General features: G+C 37.7%; 2 protein-coding genes across 2 annotated transcripts; one reads left to right on the top strand and one right to left on the bottom strand.

The window, feature by feature from the left end:
• Positions 1-5,180: 5,180 nt before the first annotated feature.
• On the bottom strand, positions 5,181-10,018 carry LOC145219087 (GPI-anchor transamidase component PIGU-like). The gene is made up of 12 exons (XM_080086464.1): positions 9,784-10,018; positions 9,611-9,675; positions 9,171-9,242; positions 9,035-9,097; positions 8,861-8,964; positions 8,248-8,348; positions 8,072-8,175; positions 7,796-7,929; positions 7,532-7,675; positions 7,308-7,432; positions 6,957-7,099; positions 5,181-5,447 (listed from the first exon to the last, which is right to left on the bottom strand). Exons 1-12 carry the CDS (start codon positions 9,908-9,910, stop codon positions 5,328-5,330), a joined length of 1,302 nt encoding a protein of 433 aa, XP_079942590.1. The 5' UTR covers positions 9,911-10,018; the 3' UTR covers positions 5,181-5,327.
• A 4,836-nt stretch (positions 10,019-14,854) lies between these two features.
• On the top strand, positions 14,855-22,950 carry LOC145219080 (fascin-like). The gene is made up of 8 exons (XM_080086452.1): positions 14,855-15,121; positions 17,418-17,654; positions 18,370-18,626; positions 18,858-19,003; positions 20,681-20,837; positions 21,295-21,441; positions 21,806-21,930; positions 22,038-22,950. Exons 1-8 carry the CDS (start codon positions 14,942-14,944, stop codon positions 22,244-22,246), a joined length of 1,458 nt encoding a protein of 485 aa, XP_079942578.1. The 5' UTR covers positions 14,855-14,941; the 3' UTR covers positions 22,247-22,950.
• Positions 22,951-23,326: the final 376 nt, after the last annotated feature.

Raw genomic sequence — 23,326 nt, 5'->3', positions numbered from 1 at the left:
TAATCGCATATTTCGTTTAATCGCATATTCCGTTGAATCGCATATTCTGGATAATCGAATATTCCGTTTAATCGCATATTCCGGATAATCGAGTATTCCGTTTAATCGAATATTCCGTTTAATCGTATATTCCGTTTAATCGTATATTCCGTTTAATCAAATATTTCGTTTAATCGAATATTCCGTTGAATCGAATATTCCGTTTAATCGCATATTCCGGATAATCGAATATTCCGTTTCATCGCGTATTCCGTTTAATCGAATATTCCGTTTAATCGAATATTCCGTTTCATCGCGTATTCCGTTTTATCGAATATGTCGTTTTGTCGCATATTCCGTTTACGAATATTCCGTTTAATCGAATATGTCGTTTAATCGCATATTCCGGATAATCGCATATTCCGGATCATTGAATATTTCGTTTAATCGAATATTCCGTTTAATCGAATATTCCGGATCATCGCATATTCCGGATAATCGAATATTCCGGATAATCGAATATTTCGTTTATTCGCATATTCCGTTTAATCGAATATTCCGGATAATCGCATATTCCGGATAATCGAATATTCCGTTTCATCGAATATTCCGTTTAATCGAATATGTCGTTTAATCGCATATTCCGGATAACCGAATATTCCGGACAATCGAATATTCCGTTTAATCGAATATTCCGGATAACCGAATATTCCGGACAATCGAATATTCCGTTTAATCGAATATTCCGTTTAATCGCACATTCCAGATAATCGAATATTCCGTTTAATCGAATATTCCGTTTAATCGAATATTCCGTTTAATCGAATATGTCGTTTAATCGAATATTCCGGATAACCGAATATTCCGGACAATCGAATATTCCGTTTAATCGAATATTCCGTTTAATCGCATATTCCAGATAATCGAATATTCCGTTTAATCGCATATTCCGTTTAATCGCATATTCCGTTTAATCGAACATTCCGTTTAATCGAATATTCCGTTTTATCGCATATTCCGTTTAATCGAACATTCCGTTTAATCGAATATTGCGTTTAATCGCATATTCTGGATAATCGAATATTCCGTTTAATTGCATATTCCGTTTTATCGAATATTCCGTTTCATCGCGTATTCCGTTTTATCGAATATTCCGGATAACCGAATATTCCGGACAATCGAATATTCCGTTTAATCGAATATTCCGTTTAATCGCATATTCTGGATAATCGCATATTCCGTTTAATCGCATATTCCGTTTAATCCAACATTCCGTTTAATCGAATATTCCGTTTTATCGCATATTCCGTTTAATCGAACATTCCGTTTGATAGCATATTCCGGATAATCGAATATTCCGTTTTATCGCATATTCCGTTTAATCGAATATGTCGTTTAATCGCGTATTCCGTTTTATCGAATATTCCGGATAACCGAATATTCCGGACAATCGAATATTCCGTTTAATCGAATATTCCGTTTAATCGCATATTCTGGATAATCGCATATTCCGTTTAATCGCATATTCCGTTTAATCCAACATTCCGTTTAATCGAATATTCCGTTTTATCGCATATTCCGTTTAATCGAACATTCCGTTTAATCGCATATTCCGGACAATCGAATATTCCGTTTACGAATATTCCGTTTAATCGAATATTCCGGATAACCGAATATTCCGGACAATCGAATATTCCGTTTAATCGAATATTCTGTTTGATCGCATATTCTGGATAATCGCATATTCCGTTTAATCGCATATTCCGTTTAATCGAACATTCCGTTTAATCGAATATTCCGTTTTGTCGCATATTCCGTTTAATCGAACATTGCGTTTAATCGAATATTGCGTTTAATCGCATATTCTGGATAATCGAATATTCCGTTTAATCGCATATTCCGTTTTATCGAATATTCGAATATTTGATTCTGTTTTGATCATTCTTATCCGTAACCAATCCGAATGCGCTCAAAAAAGGAGCTGGTATGCAAACTTTGTTCCCTTGCAGTAAACTTGACACTCAGCGTATTTCGCATAAGCACTTCAACAGATAATCGCAAAAGAAAGGAATGAAACAAGTGGTTACCATAAGGTAAGTCAAATAATATTTTAACCAGACATGATTTCAGCGTGCAAAAATGTGATGTCACAGTCAACTTAAAGAGTATGCAGTAATTTCCAGTTTTATGTGCGATTAGGATAATTTGTATGAACCTAATTGCAATTCAAATTCACCAACAAAACATTGTTTACAACGAAGGTTCGTGAGAGCCGGGATAATTTAAAACAAAATTGGATTGAACAGTTGACAAGCTCGGGTTTGCCTTTGATTTAAACGACATAAAAAATACTACGGCAAACAAGTGTAACCTGCTAAACAATTTTAATGCTGTGCTACAAATGAATGTGTCCGGTACTATTTTTCTGCGACCAAATTAAATGCGGCTAGAGTCACTTACAAATTTGCCTGGTAGCTGTTATCACATACACAGGCTTGGTACGCAACGAAGTGAAGTCAACTGCACCTCACGTAATCGTTTCAATAATATTTGCCCCATCGATGTAAGAGGTGCACACCTCTGCCCTGGACTAGGCCTGAGTGAATCAATAAAGTATGTGTTTAAACTAGTGATGTACCGAATCGGCGAAATTTCGATTCGGCCGAAACCGAATATTCGGCGGATTTGCCGAATAAATTCGGCCGAAACAACCGAATCATTTATGACGTCACGCGAAGTCGTACCCTACGTGTTTGACATGAAAACATAAGTTTATCTACCTGGCTGTTAGTACAGAATGGTTGTGTTTCGTCCTTATTTGGTTCTGTGGGGTTTAACATTGCCTCAATCATGATTTCCAACCCAACAATGAATTACTGATTTTTTGTCTGCAGGTGGAAAAGCGATATTGTGTTAAATAATGATTGACGCGATTTTTGTTGGTACTGGGCAGAAAAGACACGTTTACGCTTTAAATGTGTGTTCGTAAAAGATTCGGTTTCGGCCGAATCGCAATAAATTATTCGGCCGAAACCGAATCTTTGCAAATGTGGCAGATTCGGCCGAATAAATTCGGCAAACCGAATATTCGGTACATCTCTAGTTTAAACCCATTTTCAATTGTCCTGTCGACCTCAACAAAAAAAAAGACAAAAAATCAAAAGCTTTCTTAAAAACCATGCCTAAAATCATAGTCAAGATTATACAAACACTTCATTTGTCGTGGTCACAGCGATGCATTGAATCTTCTAAACCAGTGCTCCGCAACCGGTGTGCCGCGGCACACTGGTGTGCCGCAAGACGATGCGAGGTGTGCCGCCGCAAAACGTATAACTTTTTGTGTTAAATTTGTTTTTATTTTATTCATAGCAAATGATACAGTTCACAACACCACCAAACTAAAGCTACACTACTCACTACACATTCATGTTTTATTACGTCATAATATACTTTACACTGGCTTAATGCAGGGGTCTCAAAACACGCGGCCCGGTGTGGCCCTAAGAGGGTTTTTGTGCGGCCCGCGAACTAACTTTTAAATTTTAGGTGTTTAGCTCAGGTGGAATACCCTGTCAGGCCACCGATTTTAAGAAACAATCATTGTTTATAGGTATTGGTTGAAAATAAATGCAACGTTTTAATCGTATGGTGGAAAGAGTCCTTCCTGTTGAAAATCAGCAATTCATTCCAGTTGTTGAGTCATAGTTTTTAATTGTTTCGTCATTGTATGCCATTGTTTTCACACATAGTAGTTTATTGTACTTGCTTTTTTTAGTTTGCTACACTGTATATTCGTTTCTTGTTGATGGCATTACAAATGTGTTATTTACATGAAATGGCAAAAACGCACAACATTTTAAGCACATAATATTTTTGTTCATGCTACTTTTACAAAAAACTTTAAATATTACGGCGCTTTACTAACGTAAAAAATGTTTTTGGCCCTCAAAGAAGCTTAAGACCCCTGACTTAATGCTTTTTTAGGCTTTCAAATATTCAAATCGCATTTTTTGGGTTCGGGTGTGCCGCCGAACATTTAAAGCTTGTATGGTGTGACGTGCGTGAAAAAAGGTTGCGGAGCACTGTTCTAAACCAAATAGCATTTTATTGCGACACTACAAGCGATCGCCTGCACACATTAATTGTTAATTGAGTGGCCAGAGAAGTCAGGCATGCAAATATTCTTCTCAACACGATTTGGTTGCTGTTGCCACATTGCACATTCGAGCATAAAAAGTGAAATATGCGATTAAGTGAATTATGCAATTAAGTGAAATACGCGATTAAGCAAAATATGCGATTAAGTGAATTACGCTATTTAGTAAAATATGACTGAGAATGGAAAGCATTTTCCAAGTTACGAAATCCGTCAATGAATTCAATGGAATATATATATTTCGCCTAATGGCATCATCAGTTCCTATAAAAACCACAAGATAATACATCAATAAAAGGAAAAGAAAAGTAAAAACACAACAAAACAAAGTGAGACGAAAACTCTAAACTGAAAACAGAACACTACAGACATTGCTGACACTGCCGCTTTCGAATTGGTTTGTCAAGCAACGTTAGACTGCTGACCCAACAGCGAGCCACGTCTTATCTTAACCAGGCGCGCACGGCACAGCTTTGGGCACAAAGGCGCAGATAAAATAGAAACACCCGGCAATGGAAAATAGTCAACAGCAGAAGAATAGAAATCGAGCATTTGTAGGCGAAATATATATATTCCATTGAATTCATTGACGGATTTCGTAACTTGGAAAATGCTTTCCATTCTCAGTTATACAATTAAATAAACGGTGATCGTCGATGACCATGTTGCCTGTTGAAGGGTTAGATACTGTTCAGTTCAAATACTCTCAGGTTAGTAAAATATGCGATTAAGTGAAATATGCAATTCGGTGAAATATAGGAATTGTCCGGTTTATTTTATAATATCTCTTCGAAAAGTCCATTAAAGTCTTACTTAATTGAGTTGAACAATTTCGGCAATCCATCTATGAACCTCCCCCTAGGGCTGGATATATCTTTCTTGCTACACCAATGCATTCATATCACTTTTTGAAACTAAGTACCTAGCAAATTTAAAACTAAATACCTTTCGTTCACTTCACGGCCAAGTACATAAAATACATATCGCGACTGTATCCTCCAAGAGGTCAAAAAATCGTATGTTGGGCAACCCTTGCGATACAGAATGAACCAAACGCAGAATTCCGTTTATTGACTTGAGCAGAACAAGTACACAGTACTAGCCTATCCACAGCACAGGCTTTCACATAATGTAGCAGCAACATTACTCTCTAGGTTGGGTACGACTTGGAAAAATCACCAACATTTATTGATTAATTCATCAGTCTCAGAACTGCCTTTTCTGATGTTCCAGCAACGCAAGGTTTTAATCCTTCTCGAATTCGAACGTGCCAATTTAAGTACGCCATCGCCGTATCAGTTGTAATTAGGACCTGGCATAAAAAATAACATTGTAAAGGCCAACAGGCCTTTGATAAATATTTAAAAAGCAACTGTTTATTGCTTTATTACGCCACTATACAGAAGATAAATTAATGCAAGTACCACAGCACCGCGTGGCCAAAACGACCGTCAAAATATTAAAACACTTGTAGTTAGTGAAGCATGTCAGTGTGTTGTAACAAGACAATTTGTGTACAAAAACCGAACGGACCAACAAGCGCAGACCCTTTCTCTTAGCCCAAAGTGAGAGTTTAATGAACAAAAACAAAATATGAGGTACCTGAAGGTATATAGGCCCGGAAGGTAATATGGCCCACTGCTAATATTTTTTTATGTGCCAGAAAAAATGCTTCCGTTTTGATGTAATTTTAAAATATATATGTACTTGAAATGATTTACAAAGTTTTGGACCTGCAAGTTATATGTAATTGTTTTCATGACCAATCCAAATTGTGAAGTGTTTATTTTCAACTTTTTATTATTTTTTGTTAAAATTGGTAGCAAAAATGAAAAAGTTGTGTTGTCGAAATGAAAACTTATCAAGATATATTAGTAATGGAGTCATTTTAGTTTAATTGGAGCATTATCCGATCTGGAAAAAAGAATTACTTCAAATAAATTTTATTACGGTTTTGTTTATCAGGCATTGCTTGCATTAAGGCCCAACTATAATTTGTTATTTTCTCGAGTCTTTTTTATAGTAAAAGCGACTGATGTGCACAAAATTTGCTTTTTTGCTTTCTTAGGGAGATAAAATGTCCGAATAAGATGTTTGTGGAAGTAATCTTTCGTTTAGTATTTTTGGTTATCAAATGTCAAGGGGTCGTTTATTCTTTTTTAGTACCTTCAGATTAACAGTTATATGTCTTAGTTAACAGTATATGTGTAATATGAGTTAATAATGTTGCTTGTTTAAACTTTTATTTGACCGAAGCAAAGTATAAATGAGTCTGATTGGTTTCTAGACTCTTTTTAAAAACATGAAAATGTTGGGCTTTATTAACAGCATAGGTTTGCATTAAGGCCCAAGTTTTAATTGTTTTTAAACTGTTATTCTACAAAAACAAAACTTGCAAACGCCCTCAGAATTTAATGGATGTTTAATATCAACCTCTGCAACAATCATGCCGAAGTTGGCCTGGAATGGTTAAATGGTTTTTCAGTTGAACGCAATAGTTTTTTAATGGGCCTTGTTAGCTGCAGGTACCCTTGGAAGTTTTTGAAAAAGGGGTCGCAAGGTAGATTTGGTTGCTAAAAATGTGTCATGATCATGACATAAAAAAGGTTGAAAAACACTGCGTTAGATGATGATTGCACAAACACCAGTCTTATTTATAAGCAAAAGTCAAGAAATTGTTCTAATTTTCTCAACACAGTAAACGTTAGGTCTACATCCTTTTTAATGCTGAAGTCAGGTTTAATATTAAGGAAATAGACACCTGTGAATAGAGGGTTGGATTTTGGGTTTGTTTTTTCAATAAAATTTTATGAGGACTTACCAGAGCAGTGGTATATGCTAATGTGGCTGCAAAATAAAAGTTGGCATTTGCAGAATGTGCATTAATCCACATATGCCACATCACTGGACAAAGGATGGTGCTGGTTAACAACATTGCTCCAGTAACCGATGGATACCTAAGGTCTACAAATACATGATTGTTTTTATATCTTACTCTGTCTCAAGTCAGGTTATGTATGTGTGAAAAAGGTCATATCAATGCAGATAGAATATGTGTGAAGAGGTAGCATTGCTTTTTGGGCTAAAAGCAAAAATTTTTATTTGTTTTTAATTGTTACAAGTCATTGAATAAAAATGATTAACAGAAGCACTACTAACTAATAAAACTTACAAGAGAAGGTATGTGACCAAAGTGGAAGGAGGCATAACCATAATGATGCATCACCCACAGAAGGATAGGATTTAAATATTCCTGTGATTGCTATCAGCATAAAAACAAGAAATACGGGATGCGATCTAGACAGTACAAACAAGGTTTATTTGCTGAAGTTGGATTTTTTTATCTGCCTACTTTGGCAATAATTTTGTTGGTAGACTTAGCACTTGGACCCTTACTTTAGTTTGATTGACATTGGAATGCTGTAGATGAGAACATTGATTTGAAATACACATATGAAGAATGTATGGAAATGGTCAAACACCTCAGTAAAGAAATACCAAAAGACACCAACATTGGGTGTTTGATCTGGTGCTGATAATCTGAACAAGCAGATAAAAAATACAAAAGAATACTGTTTAAAATGATTATTCAAAGGCTGTTACCAAGAAAATAAGACATCATGGCACTGTAATTAGTTTTGACTGCAAAAATCTACTTACATGAATTTATAATGAGAAAGTAGTGATGATGTTGTTGGTTCACACAAAAATGACAAAGTGAGAATCAATGCCATCCAAAAAGTAAAACAGGCAAGTGATTTTAAATAGCATATCTTCAAAGTAGAAGGTTTTTCCTTAAAACACAAATATTTTACTTTGTTCAAAAAAGGTACTTGTTTATCAGTATCAGTACCAATATTATCACCATAGGAATATCCTACTATGAAAGAGAAAATTTTTGTTAAATGTATTCCATCCAGGGTGTTTAACAGTTACCTGATATTTCCATGCACATAAACCAGTGGCCAATAACAATTGGACAGGATATAGTGTCTCATAAGTGGATAAAGCAACATAAAATGCCATCTGCCAGATACTGCCTGTAAATTAGAAATGTTTAATTGCAGTTCCAAAGTTAATACACACCTTTTGGCAATAAAATTGTACTCTACCTTGCACAGCAGATAGCAAGAACAAAGCTAGAAAGAGGTTGTTAAAAGTTACTGAGGATTTAGAAATACAAGTTGCCAATGAGAAAGGGTTGCACATGTACCTGCAAATACCAACCATTGATTACAATTGGTTTCAGTGTTACAGTTAAACAAGGATAGTAATACTAATGCCAATTGCCAAAAAATTAAAATATTGAATGATTCCATTTAAGTTGGAACTCAACATGTAAAATGTTGCCCAACCCTGATATATGTGATACTGAAGACACAACAATAAGTATAAGATGGTGAACATTTGCTGTTAATAAATTATTCAGAACCACATCCCAATATACATTGATTTCAACTGCAGTTATTGTTTTCAATGAACTGTTTGAAGATAGTGTCAAGGTACTTTTTTGCAGTATTGCCACACACAAACATGCTTTAATTTGAAACACTAGCAAAATAACCTGTAGAACTGCCATGTGTGGCATTCCTAAACTTTTTGTGACGTCATATAGTGCGACAAACCAAAAAAATATCTCGAAAACATTAGGCATATTTATAAATCAAAAACAGGTAATATTTAAGCTTCATGTAAAAATCTACAACTGCATGCAAATAAACTTACAATGCACAGATGATAGTTGGAACTTTTGAAACATGCTCTGGTTTAATAAGAATTGAAGAAACCCCTTTAAATAGCTTTTCCTTGCATTCCTTTTGGGATTTCAACTGGATAGAAAAAAGAAAAATTATGAAAGTACCAGAATCCATCTTAACCTTTAATTTGCCACTGTCATACCTCTTTTCTTAGAAACTTTTGGGCAAACAAGTATAAAGCCACAGCCGATATTACATCGGATGCCTTGATGCAAAGAATTTATGGTAAGTAAATACAGAACAAAAATGCAGAAAACTTCCAATTAAGTGTCACTTACAATAAACAGGATTTCAACTGAAGATGGAGCATTCAGGTTGAGATATGAAATCAGGGCTAGCAAAAGAGTGCTCTGAAATATCATGTATGACATATAAATTTGGGTACCACACAAATGGAAACAATTGTGTGGAGAGAAATACACCCCCCAAAAATATGGAGTACAACAGTAAAAAGACACAGCATCCACAAATTCAAGACGAGGGTTAGTTCGGATATTAAAAATATCCACTATTTAGATAACCTCAGACAGACTTTCTGGTGACTTATAATATAGTTTACCCAGTATATACAAACACAAAGCAATTATATTTTAAACTTTTTGGGTATCTTGCACAATTATAGCACCTCAACAATCGGTATGATACAGGCTTGAAAATTGTTATACGTTACAACCTATTTGAAAATTCATTCATGCAAAAATAAAAATAAGTTTATTACCCCATGGTATGAGTGTTTGTTTTGATAACTTTGAGAGTTTCTCATGAGGGCTTCTCCTTCAATCACTAAAAAAAGAAACAAGTTGCTTCAATTAAATATATGTAACATGTTGAGAATTCTTGAGACAGCATTATTACGGTAAAGTATTATTATTTTTAAACTCAACGCCTTACATCGGCCCCATGAAGTGAGAGGAGTCTCGATCTCTGGTCTTGAAGAAATCCACAATAAAACACGAGGCATTCGAAACAACCACATTCTCAAGCCGATTCCAACAAATAAAGCACAAATTTCATACATGTTTCGGTTGTCAATCGATCAACCAGGACAAGAAAATGCTCAAAGTAAAAAATCGAAATTCCGATGCCGAATCAAATTCAAGAATTAAGATAGTCTCGGACTCTCGGGAAAGTCCCTTTAGCACACTTAAATATAGCGGTTGTGTTTTTTTTGCAAAAAAACAAAAACAAAACTTAAACCAGAATTACGGGAATAAAACATGTGTCCGGTAACGACTTTTTTTAATGACAATGTCCGGATTTCAAGCGTCCAGTATATTACAATTTTCAAGTGAGGCTATTTTGGCCTACTTGGGCGATTCATGCAAAAGCATTTAGCTTCCTGATTGTAAGGCGCTGGCGCCGCCCTCCCACCGAGGATAAAAATGAAACAAAGAAATAAGAAGAAATACCTCACCAGGTGAATATACAAACCAATCGTTTGGTTTGTCTTATTGATGAAAAACAATGATTACAGGGATTTTGTGTTTTCACTGTTGGATACCGGTAAGCGGTTTTACGTGCACGAGATATGCAGGTGAAAAGTGTTTGGTATAGTTCATTTAACAAAGATATTTCTTAAAATTATCGGGATTTTTTTGCCAACCAGAAATGGAAACCCTACATTGAAAAAAAAAAATGCGGGGAGAGGCTGGATGACAAATCTTTCACCAAACACACAGAAATAATGGATACTATTTTGTTTGACAGCGATCTGTACTTTTTATTTACGCTTGTTTAGTCACAGGCCACTTGAATTGTGTTGTTTTAACTGTGCAGTTACAATTGAATGACCAAAACATTTATGGGAGTAAACAAACATAACTTTCGCGTGTCATAGACTTAAACAGAAGTGAAACTGCTACTTAAAGCATGAATAGAATGTAACCCCGAGTTATTTTATTGTTTTTGTCTTTGGTTAAAGTAAACAATACTTATTGTGTAATGCTTATATGAATCATCTGCGAAACTTGCCTATGTCTCCCTAATATCGCACAATGTTCATTTTCATTTTCTTTATTTTAAAAGCTTGTGACTTTCGATTGGGTCATTGTATCAATTCTAATCCTTTTAACGAAGCTTTCATACCCAAGTCAACAGCCATCTCCATTCGTTTAAACCCAGTTCGCCCAACGTTAAATTGAGACTTAATTATTAGTAACTGAAGTCATATTACAATACCATTTATCTTAGACGCGAAATCAAACAAGGTTTAAAGTCATTTTTAACTTGTATTCGGAACGTGTTTCTGGTCTTAGCATTAGCAATATTGTGTCTGTGAATTATACATTACTTCTAATTAGAGCTCATAATCTCCGAAACACAAGCAAACGAACGTGGTAGTCCGCCAGTGCAACTTCACACGGTAATCATTGACACCATATGTTCATTCACAAATCCTATTGTGTGTCAAGTGTCAAAAGCCAACTTACTTTGCATGTCTGCTTTCCCTTCAGGCACTCCAGATGGCCAACCGCAAAGCAAACACCCAATACTGCTTTATTATGCCTCCAGATAGGCATGTAAATTATTTATTATTGGATAAACACCTTGTAATCACGGGCGTCGACAAACCCATTTAGATTTGCCACGGATGCATAGGGGTAGCAGTGAGTAGAACAAACGAAGACACAAAAAAATACAACAATCATTTTGTAAGGTAACTATCTGTGCAACTGGGTAGTGCCATGTAAGTTAGTAGGCTGTTTGGATGTATGTTACGCTGTTGGATTGTAATAATACTTTTATGTCCGCGACGTTAATATGGGGTTGAGGTAAAACTGAAAAGGAATTAAATCGTTTTGTCAAACAACTTTACTAAACAAACGAAACATTGAGAAAGTTATTTGAACATTTTGTTTTTCATTTTGGTGAATAAACAACTCGTTTAAGCTGAAAAACAGCAATACATTATTTCTCACTGGATATTCAACAGAATACAACCAGCAAAAAAGGAGTTAATATTGTTACCTAAACGTTTTGGTTCTTTGTGTCAGTTTACTATTATCAGTTCCATGAAATTGTCTAAAATTTTTTGCGCAAATTTCGCCACGGTATTGTGCACAAAGATTGTTTGTAAACCAGCAATAGGCCAATCTGTAAGTGTGACCTAGCATAAACGTCATAATAGAGCGGTTTGAGTGATACTTAAAATTTTATTTCAACAAGCTAAGATTGCTCTTGACTAGGGCGCTTTGCTTTGAGCGTTATGCAGCGCGGCACAATTAAAAGGTCATCGCCGGCTGCTGGTATTAGCCTGCTTTGTATATTGTGTGTATTCAAATTTTAAGCGGACACAGATGTATCATTTTGCTGAGACGTTAAACTGTGTAATTTCTGCATTATTAGAACAGTCTAAATTATGTGTGTGTACCTGTATACATACTCAAAACTTCGTTCAAACCTTTTCTTGACAAGAATTAAAGAGCAAGCTATATGAAATGTGATACCATCCTGTTTGGGTTGAATGCTGTTATTCTTCTCGTAGTGTGTAGGCTGGAATATGTTGTTTGGTCAACTGCTGACGTTTGCATGAGCATTAGACCGTTTGTGCACAATAGTTTCGCTAAGCACTTGAAGTTCGGCATAGGGATTTTTGTTCAGAACTTAAAAATCTGCGCTACGGTCTGTAGATTAACCCGTATCTTTTGAGGTCTTTTGTATGTTCAATGTAATGTGTTTATGCAAAGGGTGCTTGATCAGACAGAACAGGCGACACAACAAAACAGTTGGTAAAGACGACTCGCATGAACATGCCAAAATGAAACGAATGCAAAACAACTCCCGCACCAAGGCCACGTAGCTCGTTGGTTCGCAACCAAAGAAACGCGTTGTGGGGACTGTCATCATATTTTCTTACCTAACAGGATATGACACGCGCTCTATGCATCCGGTCGGTGGTTGGTCGTTTGATGGGCATATGTACATATCGCATCATAACACGCTGCCGGCTTGTGTTTACATCTAAATGGTAAACAGACCCTAGTATATCACAAATCCGGCTTCTGTATTTCATTTTTAGGTAAACTACTAGCACCAGGAGGTACAAGGGCTAAAGTTGTAGTTGCTCTCGATCGATTCCTGAGCATTCGTGTATTGTAGCGTTTGAAGGGCGCCAAAATACATTACGCAATGTGGATGTGGTCCAGACTGTATGCGAAGGAGTAAACCTTTGTACATGGCAACATGCTGAGTGGAAACCTTGTGTGGATTTGTGTTGCAGATTAAGCCAAGTTGTTCAAAAGCTCAATTCAATGAATTTTTTAAGCAGCGACAGTGGTTTTGTTCAGTTCAGAGCAAACTTCGTATAGCGCAGGGGTCGGCAACCTTTTTTGTACTGCGGACCGTTTTCAAAACTGAAATTTTATCGCGGACCAGTCTTCAAGAAACTACAATTTTTTGGAATAAAAACGCATAAATTATAGTTTATAATCCCCGGGAAGCATGGGCAAAATGTTTCAAAACATTTGGCCTGAAAACGTATACGGCCCGGTAACAAACTTCTCGCGGACCGGTACCGGGCCGCGGACCGGCGGTTGCCGACCACTGGTATAGCGGTCTTTAAACTTGTCTGTTATCTAACGTCTACGGGGCGTCTAACGCCGTGCCTAGCTTTTCAGCTGTGATTCACAGCAGTTTAGTGAAGTAGCAAGACTGGTTATCTAAGAATACCGCCTTGTGTGTATGCTACATGAAGCTGTTGTAAATTTGTATCGCACAGTGTAAAGTGTTCATTACAGTTTAGATTATTCACATACAACTTGACATTAGTCTGAAAGAACATCATGGCTCAATCAAGCCCAAACGCACCCCCTTTAACGGCACGTTTCTACTTAGGAACAGGAAGTTTTGCGGCGGAAACGCCATCACGTCAAAACAAGTTGCAGACACGCTCAAAGGCATTTAAAACCAAGCAGACACACGCACCACAAAAGTGCTGTCAGGGGAAAAGGAAAAGAGTCAGATGCGAAGGAGATTACGTGTTACGGAAAATCGTCTTCGGTTTATGTTTTCCCTAACTAACAGACGGGAAACTGGTGGAAAAGGCGAAAAAATACACCGCGTCTGTCTCTGGCCTTTTTAGACTCACGTTGGTTGTAAACGACCGCCGTCTATCCCAGGGGAGGACACCGTCTATCGAGATCAGGCGTTAACGCTGTTTTGAGTCGCTTTTTCGTGTATCAAGACGATCATGCTGAAAGAAGTAATGATTACCGCATCGCTGTGTTGGGAGTTAAAACACAGCTATATTCAGTAAGACGATCTAGGCGAGCTTTTGGGAGGGTGGCAGCAGCAGCATGGTAAATACCAAGCATATACTTTCTATGTGAAGTAACGTTAGCTGATAAGAAGTAAGTCAACGCAAAAAATGTAACCATGCAGTCTCAAATGGAAGTGTTTCTTCCGCTTTTCTTCAACAAAGTTGCCGCTACATGGGTGCCAAGCAGTTAAGGAAAAACGCGCCGCGCGCAGAAAATAAATCGCCTGCATTGAACGCATTCGGTGATTTCTTCAAGTAGCAAGCACTGCCGGGTGTAGTGTGTAACGCCGCACCAGCCAAAGGGGAAGTAGTTAATTCGAGTCAGGCTCTTTGCAGTGTAACAACATCTATCTGAATTTTCAGAGCTGTAAGGTTTGTGCATGTGTAGCTTTGGAAAAGAGTAAAGGCAAAAGCATGAATTTTATCTTGTCCAGCGTGACCATTATATGTTGTGATGTGTTTATTAAAAAAGCAAAGGCGATGTTTTTCATTTTTTAAGCGCTTGGTTGGTGTTATTACTTGTATAGACACAGTTTTGCTTGGTACATTTCTTTACCAAACGGGGTTAAAAGTCTAATTGAAGGCGTTCTTTGTGACAATCAGTCATTTAGAAGGTTTGCATCGGTGCGTCGGCCAGATCGCAAGAACTAATTGTGCGTAGCCATTATTGCAGACAATTACATTGTTACACTTACTTCGGTCTCATCATTATCTTTTACTTTCACCAGGTCGTTGAATAGACAGTCGTATTTATTTCACTGTATCTTGCCAAACTTCGGAAGACCTACCAACATGACAGCAAACGGCGAAAGTGAACATCTTAAGTTATCATTTGGACTCATTACTTCAGGACTCAAGTATTTAACCGCTGAGAAGTTCGCCTACAAGGTTAGCGCAAGCGGAACAAGCCTGAAAACCAAACAAATTTGGCATCTTGAGCAAAGCCCCGAAGGCAACGTTGTCTATTTCAAGGTGAGCTTGCTATTACTGAAAAACACAGTGTAACAAATTGTCTGTTGTTGTGGTAATTGAAACCTAATAGTTTTGGCTTTTTATATTAATGCCTTACAATGAACACTGGTTTTAAGGAAATGTACGTATGTTACACCCTAGTATGGGATTACTTTACTTAGCTGACAAATTCAGCACACTCAAGTCAATCTCTGTAATTCTTAACCCTAGTATGGGGTTGATGCAGTCACTTTGACAGCCTCAAAAGGCTTTGATACCGCAAAACCTCAAGTAAACTTAGGTTGACTTCCCTTTCAACGACTGACTTCCCGATCAATTGATGACTGGACACCGATATTTTGATTTAGGCCTACAATGTGCGAAGTTCTATGGATGGGAAGTACTTAGGTGCAAGCCTTGGTTGTTAACAGTAGCCATTGTTTTACGCGTTTAAGTAAAAACCTACGACTCACTTTCGAACAGTGCTGGCGATGTTAGCCATGATAGCTCAAAAAAGTCCTTACGACTTGAATGTTTAGTTTGGCAGTTACTTTAAACTTTACACTACACCAGTTCTGTCGGTTCCGTATGTACTATGTGTAAATTTCAAATAGCACCGTGAAGCAAAGATGCTAGTGCATACTTTTTGTTGTGTGACGTAACAAAGCGGTGCACAATAAGGTGCTGGTGAATTGTGACTGACGTTTCCTGACTGTAGAGTGTGATTAGGAGACTCTCTGGGGTCACCAACTAGCCAGTTGTCCAAGAGATTTTAGGTTTTTCCAATATCTACACCCGGTCCCGATTCTCTAACATTATCCACGATCGATTGTAATTTGATCTCACGACCTGTCAACCGGATCGATTCAAATCCGATCAAAAACGTCTAGACACGAACCAACCCGATCAGCAGTTTACTAGTTACCCTCGCTGTTGGTTAGTCCGATACTAATGGGAATTCCCCGTATGTTGCCAGACATAGAAAATATCCAACACAAGATATAAGTACAGATTTGGTTATGTTGGAGTTTTGGGTAAAATAAATTCAAAAGTAGGTTTTCTATTTAATGCATTCTTTCTAAGACAAAACCAATGCAAAATTATGCATAAAATTAGCACCTTATCGTAAAATTTTAGCGCTTATGGCCTTGGTTCTTACCACATCAACCAATCCAACAAAACGACAAAATGTGACTGGGTCAACTTTGATTGAAATGTTGATCTCACATTCACGTATTACATGACTTTTGTGAGTTTAGCATTTCATGTGCAGAAAAAACCTTGAAAGTTCGTAATGGTAGTGATTAGAGACAAAATGGTCGAGACAAAAATCAGCTAAACCGACAATCGCGTCATCGAGATTTGAAACAATTGATGTCGAATTTCGCATTGGATCTCAATCAATTAAACGCGTCACAGCATCCTGTTTACCCTAGCCTCGTGTGTTGAGTCTCGAGAACTTAGGAACTACTTGGAAAAGTATGGACAACCAAATCTGGAGTTAGATGTGCAAAATTTAATCAAATTTAACAAGTTTACAATTAATGCAAATGGGTTGAACTATGAGGGGTTTTTGTTCTGAAAGATAATAAATATCGGAGCAGAAATTGTAATTTAATCAAATAGAAACGATGTAAAGTTTGCAGCAATCCCTGACACATAGAAATATACAAAATTGACGAAACTGTGACTTTGCGAAAAACACAATTTATGTAAATTGCCAAAAATAACCAACCTACATTCTTTCATAAAGTCACAAAAAAACTGATTAAGAGTGGTTGTTCAACTAGCATTAACTAAAATCGCAAAGGCCTGTTTACAACAGTTATCAGCTTTGACGCAATGTAGTCCTCTGCCAAGTCATCATTCGTGCCACATCCGGGCCATTGAATCAGTGATCGTGCAAAACATGCGCGCTTGACTGTTTTTAGGGTGTGGCTTTGTTTTTTTTTAATGCGATTGAACCTTTTATGGTTTTACTAGCCACGCCCAGTATTAAAACGTTTTTTAAGTTAAAAAAAATTTGATTACAAACATTTTGTCAAAATTTGACGAAGCTGTTTTGCCTTGCAAACAGGTATAAATTAAAAAGCACATAACTACCTTTAGATTGTTATCTAGCAACGTACAATAACATACAAAGAGATTCAGGAGATCACCACTCCCTTTGTGCTATAATTGCGGTTGCAAAACTGCACTCACAAACCAATTAGTTCACACAATGGTTTCATACAAACGATCTCACCCGTCCGTACTACAGCTGATTTAAAAACAAGTAACATTTGGACTGGTTTTACCAAACTGTTGCTGTTTGCAGAGTTGGCTGGGCAAGTATTTGGCTTCTGACCGTAACGGAATAATCACATGTGATGACGCGGAACCAGGTGAAGAGAATGGTTTTCTAGTGGAAGCAACGGTCGAAACAGGTCGATGGGCAATAAAAAGCGCTAAACATAAAACATTTTTTGGCATCAAGGACGGCGAACCAAACGGTTTTTGTCCGTCGATTGACTCGTCCACCTTGTGGACTGTACACCTTGCTATGCATCCACAGGTAAGTTTGATATAACTTGTTTATCCCGAAACCAGTGTGATGCAGTGTTGTAAGTCGGGCCGGGCTTTTCGGATCGGGTTCGGGTTAAGGTATCTTAAAAAACGGACCTAAATCGAGTCCGACTTTACCCCCTGTGCCAGTATTTTTTTTTTTTGGTAGAGACTTTTCATTTGGTGTTATGATAAAAACGACGTAATCGTTTTGTTTTAGCGCGCTATCGCAAAGATAAAAATAAAAAGGCCGTGACTTTTCAACGGCATTTCATTGCAAGGGCTCTTGACAATTTGTGCCTTTCGGGTAAACCGCATTTCCCTCGTTAACATACAGCCGTTGTGTCATACTGCTAACGATTTCCTGTAGCTAAATACTTCATAATTCCAAGTTTGGTAAAAAATCATTTTTGCTAAAACAAAGGTTCATGAATCCAAGAAAATCCCCATATGCCCCGCATGTAGACTGATACCCAAAAATGTAACAAAAACACGAAATGATCACGCAAATATTAATCGCAACATTTTTAAGACTTTAATGTAAAAGATATACAGGTTTATAAAAATGCACGAGCATAATTTTGGCATGTAAATCAGTTTGGGTTTAGTCATTGACTATACAGGATCTTTTTGCCAGTCCTATAGTTAAAGTTTATTAAACAAGCCAATAACTAACCATACTTTGTCGCGCACGAATGGAACAATCTTTTTAAATCCATTTTAAGATCAACCTCTGGAATGGAAGACGAAAGAGGTACGCTATACTTGAGGATAATGAAGTGAGAATGAATAAGCCTATACCATGGGGACCGAACGCCTTGATAACATTGGTCTTCGCGGATGAATCCTATGCGCTAATGTTGCCCAATGGAACATACCTTGCATGCGACGGAAGCCTTCAACCAAAACTTTCCAATGAAACTGCCTACACTATTGAGTTTTACGACGGCAAGATTGCATTCAAATCCAAAGCAAACAAAAAGTAAGTTTGTATCACGCTTAGCTGTTATATGCATATTGTAGTTTTACCAAGTTTTTGTTACTGCCTAACGACGATTTTTCCGTGTAGAAAGAGTTGTTTAAGTTCGCTAACGTTTGGGAAGTTTTGATATCAGTTAACATATTCATTAACCATTAGATTTCAAAACGTAAAACGTAGAAGCGTGTGAAGAAAGTTCCAAAAATATAACAGTTAGCAATAACATTATTTTAGGTATCTCACACATATTGGCCCAAAAGGAGTTCTACAGACAAGAAAGGATACTCCAACCACAGATGAGCATTTCAGTTTTGTGGATGCCCACCCGCAGATAAGCTTAAAGTCCACGAAAAAGGACAAATACGTGTCTGGAAAACAAGGTAAAAGCATATCCCAAAATGCAATGACTTATATCGGCTCAACTAACGAACTTGGGCATGGTGAAATGGAAAAACCGCAATTATGCATTTTTGCATGAAAAAATATACGCTATCGCTATGACGTCATCTGAGTATCTTATCATTTCGGCCAAGTCACCATTTGTAAAGTTTTATTACTTAGTTAAAAATTCCCGGTAATTACCTAAAAATCGCATAACAGCGGTTTTGGTTTTGTGCGGCAGTACGCAATCATTCTTATCGAAATCCAGTCTAGCTTATCAACCTGCTAACGAAACGGCTGTAGTAAGAAAAGCCACAATGTATGTAACGCAGCCCAAGACCTAAACAATTCTTTGGCCGTTCGAGTTCAATGAAATATTCATGGCTGTAGGAGTGAACTTCCTTGTGTTTCGGTTGCAAGTTTTCACATCCGCTGTATGAGCAGTAAACTTACAGTTCGTGGAGATCGCGTGTTTGCAATTTGTCAAGTCCTGTCAGGTTGCATGAACACGCTAACAGTGAACAGTTTTTGCAACGTCAAAGTTCGTTATTGCGAAATCTAGATAAATGACCTGACCAAGAAGTTGGCTTTGTTGCTGCAAAACCACACAATGAAGCTTAGTCACACTTACGGTTCTGCTGGACTTTAATAGCCAATGCTTACACTAATGTGGATTTTGTACACAACAACAACGGTAAATCCATGCCCTAATGCTAGTGCAACAAAATGAATAAGGCAAAGGTCGGTTCATCTGAAAAAGCAGTATACTCCTCTCAGAGCAAACCTCAGCGCAGTAGGAGGTTTGAAGGCCCGCCAGGCCGGTCGGGCGCACGGGGCGTAGCACGGCAACCGCACGATTGCCTCATAAGGAAATTTGCCGACCGGTGACGTCACGCTCCTGGCGCGACCGGCCAGATCACGTGACCATGGCTCGTCATGACACGAATCGGGATTTGATGCGCATCCGACATCGTGCTCTGTCGCAATTAGCCCGCACGTTCTTGCCTTGCGTGTAAAGCGTAACTGGGTGTAAGCTGTGATTAGGTGTGTTTGTTCCGAGGCCGCAATGCAACTGACATTGTATGCAAATAGGACACCAGCAAGGCAAACATTTATCAGGAAAACCTGAGCTCTTGTCTAGCTTGCCCATACGATTCCCAAGGGACAAGTCTGCGTCAAGAGCTATGTAGTTTTTCCCACATTACAAGGGCTGCTTTGAAAAACGCTGGTCAGCAAAGAATCCATGAATCACCAGCCATCAAGACATAATGTTTTAATAGAAACTACAGTGACTTTTTATCCCTAGTAGGCTACTATTGGTGCATTACTTGTAGAAAACAGGAAAATTGTACTAACCTAATTTTGTGATGAATAAACTGATCAACACTGTATTGACAAACGATATGCCTTTGTGTTTGTGAAAAAGTTTGAAACGTAAATGTACATATTTAGCCTACACGAAATTTACATCGCCATGTTTTGTGGGAATTCACTTGTTACATGACTTGTCGTCGACTGTACCATATATTGTTTTTATTTCCGTTTTTTGTCGAGGCCCCTCCCCGCCTCCACAATGTGACGACCGTCCAAAAATCAAGTTATCTTGTCGTCTCCAATTTAATTATAAAGGAAAAAAGTACGCGAAAATCCAACTTAAACCACTTTTAACGCTTTAGGTCTCCAACTTTCCGCGAATCAGATCGAAGCTGACGAGACGGAAATATTTCAGCTGGAAATGGAAAAGGGCTCCGATAAAGTTTGGTTGCAAAACGACAGGAACAAATATTGGAGAGTGGCTGGGAATGCAATCCAGGCCGATGGGGCTTCCGCATGGTAACATACGTTTCGCACACAAACATTTTATATCTCAAAGTACAGACAGTAAAAGCGTCTACTAAACTTATCAAATGGTTTGGTACAGCATCATAAGTGAAGCGCGCATACGTTGCATTATCCGTCGCAATTTGTTACATGTTAAAGCAATGTCATGGTATTGGTATTAAGTGATTTTGTTTTGGCATCTAAAAGTAAACGCGTTTATGAATGTTTGTTTACCCATGTACCCCACAGTACTGTAATGAGTCATTTGGACCTTTTGTTGTTTTTTCATGAACGTGTTCTCTTTACTTAGTGTGTTGTTTAAAAATTGACTATTTAAGTCCATTTTTTATTTGGGATCTAGTTGATTCATATAAAACTGCATACACATTTTAAACGGACTGTATATTTAAGAAACATACACATTTTAACTCACATATAGATCGTAAAAACATTTCGGGTTGTTTTTCAGTGCTGAGGGAAGCGATTTCAACTTAACATGGAACGGGAGGAAACTGCAACTGGGCACTAACAACGGCAAGCATGTCAGTGTTGCTCTATCAGGTCACCTACAGGTTGGACCACAAGCTGAGGAATTTGTATGGAGTCTTACCAACAGGTAACATAATTTGAGCTTTGCTAAACTAGAAATTGTGCAAGGTTTTGCGTTGCACATAAAACGCTCTTTTGAAATCAAATTCAATTTTCCTCTTCAGGGCCACTAATTATTATTTAACCCTTGGGGAGGTGCATTAAAAAATATTTATTTTGAAATAAAACTAAAATCACTGAATGATGCAAATCTTTAACGGGATTATACTAGAATCTAGTAGATCGTCCTGAAAACCTAATTTCGATAACAAAACTCAAATTTTGCACTTTCTCAACTTTTTCTCGTTCTACAGAACATATAGAGACATTTAAGATCCAGCAAAAATAATTTTATGGACGCGACATTGAAACCCTTGTGTTTCTGTTTGTAGGCCAATAATCGTGTTCCGCGGTTCGCAAGGCTTTATAGGAGTTAAAGGAGAAAAACTGGAAGGTAACAGATCAAAGTACGACCTATTCTATCTGGAGTACATGGATGGAGCATATGCAATAAGAGGTAATTACTTATTTTTTCCTCTTTTCTGTCAAACAGTTTTGTTGGAACAACATACAATTTCTGAAGCACCAAATTCAGTCGGTGGTAAACACGGTATTTTCTTACAGCGCCAAGTGGCAAATACTGGACAGTGCGTGATGACAAGGTCGTCATGGCAAGCAGCGACACCAAACAGCCGTTTTTGATTCAACTGCAGCCCAGCAGCAAACTGGCCATCAAACCAGAAACCGGTGGCGATTATATCACCAGCGATCACGTGGGGATCATGAAAGCCTCTGTAGCTACAATTGGCCCGGACTGTTTGTGGGAATACTAGAAGCCAAGCAGACTTGAGTTTGTAGTTCTATTGTGCTGTCCAATGCGGCGTGCCAATGGTTGCCATGACGACAGACCGAATTGTTTTTATTACGCATCATAGCGTCCCAAACTTTCCGTGTTTTTTTTAGTTTTGTGAGCTACAACTAATTGTAATTGCACTAGTCGTCGGCGACACCTAGCGGATTAATAGTATCCGTTATTGCGTCGCTTGATGGCCAACATTCGTTTATGTTAACATGTTGATTGTTTGATGTAAAGCTTAACCGAAAGACATTTGCTTCTTGAGCGACTAATGTCATGACAAAAAAAATTATCAGCATAATGTTTCCAAAGAAACGCAGTTGTTTGATAGAACTAAACATACTCTACAATTCGGAACAACATTTATACCGAAAACTTAACCACTACTTTACCAATTCCTGTCTGAAAAGGCACTGGATTCAGCAAATCACGACTACAGTCGTATTAAATTCACGTGTATCGCATTCCTATTTTACCCGAATATTTAAACTTGTCCTTTGTATGTACATAGTCGCCCTTTATTGTAGGTTATGACCTGCTGCCGTTATATTAATGTTGCCGCCTACTGCAGCACTATCACAACGTGAATAAATATTCTGATTCGTATTCGTAACGCCTTTTGAACTTCGTGTATTTCGCTTCGATTTGACGTCGAAAATAAATCTGAACACAGATTAATAATCGTGGTTGAAACCTTTCTGATCGGTCAGCTGACGAAAAGTATTCAATCCAGCAGAACTAATTTTCTGGAGCTTTTACAGAACAGCGTGTCTTGCTACATGACCAAACACTGTTGTCCCACCACACAGGGGCAAATGCGATATAACTTAATTAAAGCAGTTGAAGAATTGAAACGACATAGCCCTTGCGCGACTGGTGCTTTGTGAATAAGCAAGGAGACTTGTTTTATAAGGTATGTTAGGAAGCAGACTTAATTGTTTGATGTTTGTAAAAGTGATTACATTTAAGTCTACTATGGGTTAGACCAGCGATTCCCAAACTGTGGGCCATGGCCCAGTACCAGGCCACCAAGACATTTTCAATGGGCCACAGAGCC

The sequence above is a fragment of the Phallusia mammillata genome, chromosome 1, assembly GCF_965637545.1.
Source record: "Phallusia mammillata chromosome 1, kaPhaMamm4.hap1.1, whole genome shotgun sequence".
Classification (NCBI taxonomy): domain Eukaryota; kingdom Metazoa; phylum Chordata; class Ascidiacea; order Phlebobranchia; family Ascidiidae; genus Phallusia; species Phallusia mammillata.
Note: the sequence above shows the minus strand (reverse complement) of the source record. Positions and strands in the feature narration are given on the sequence as shown.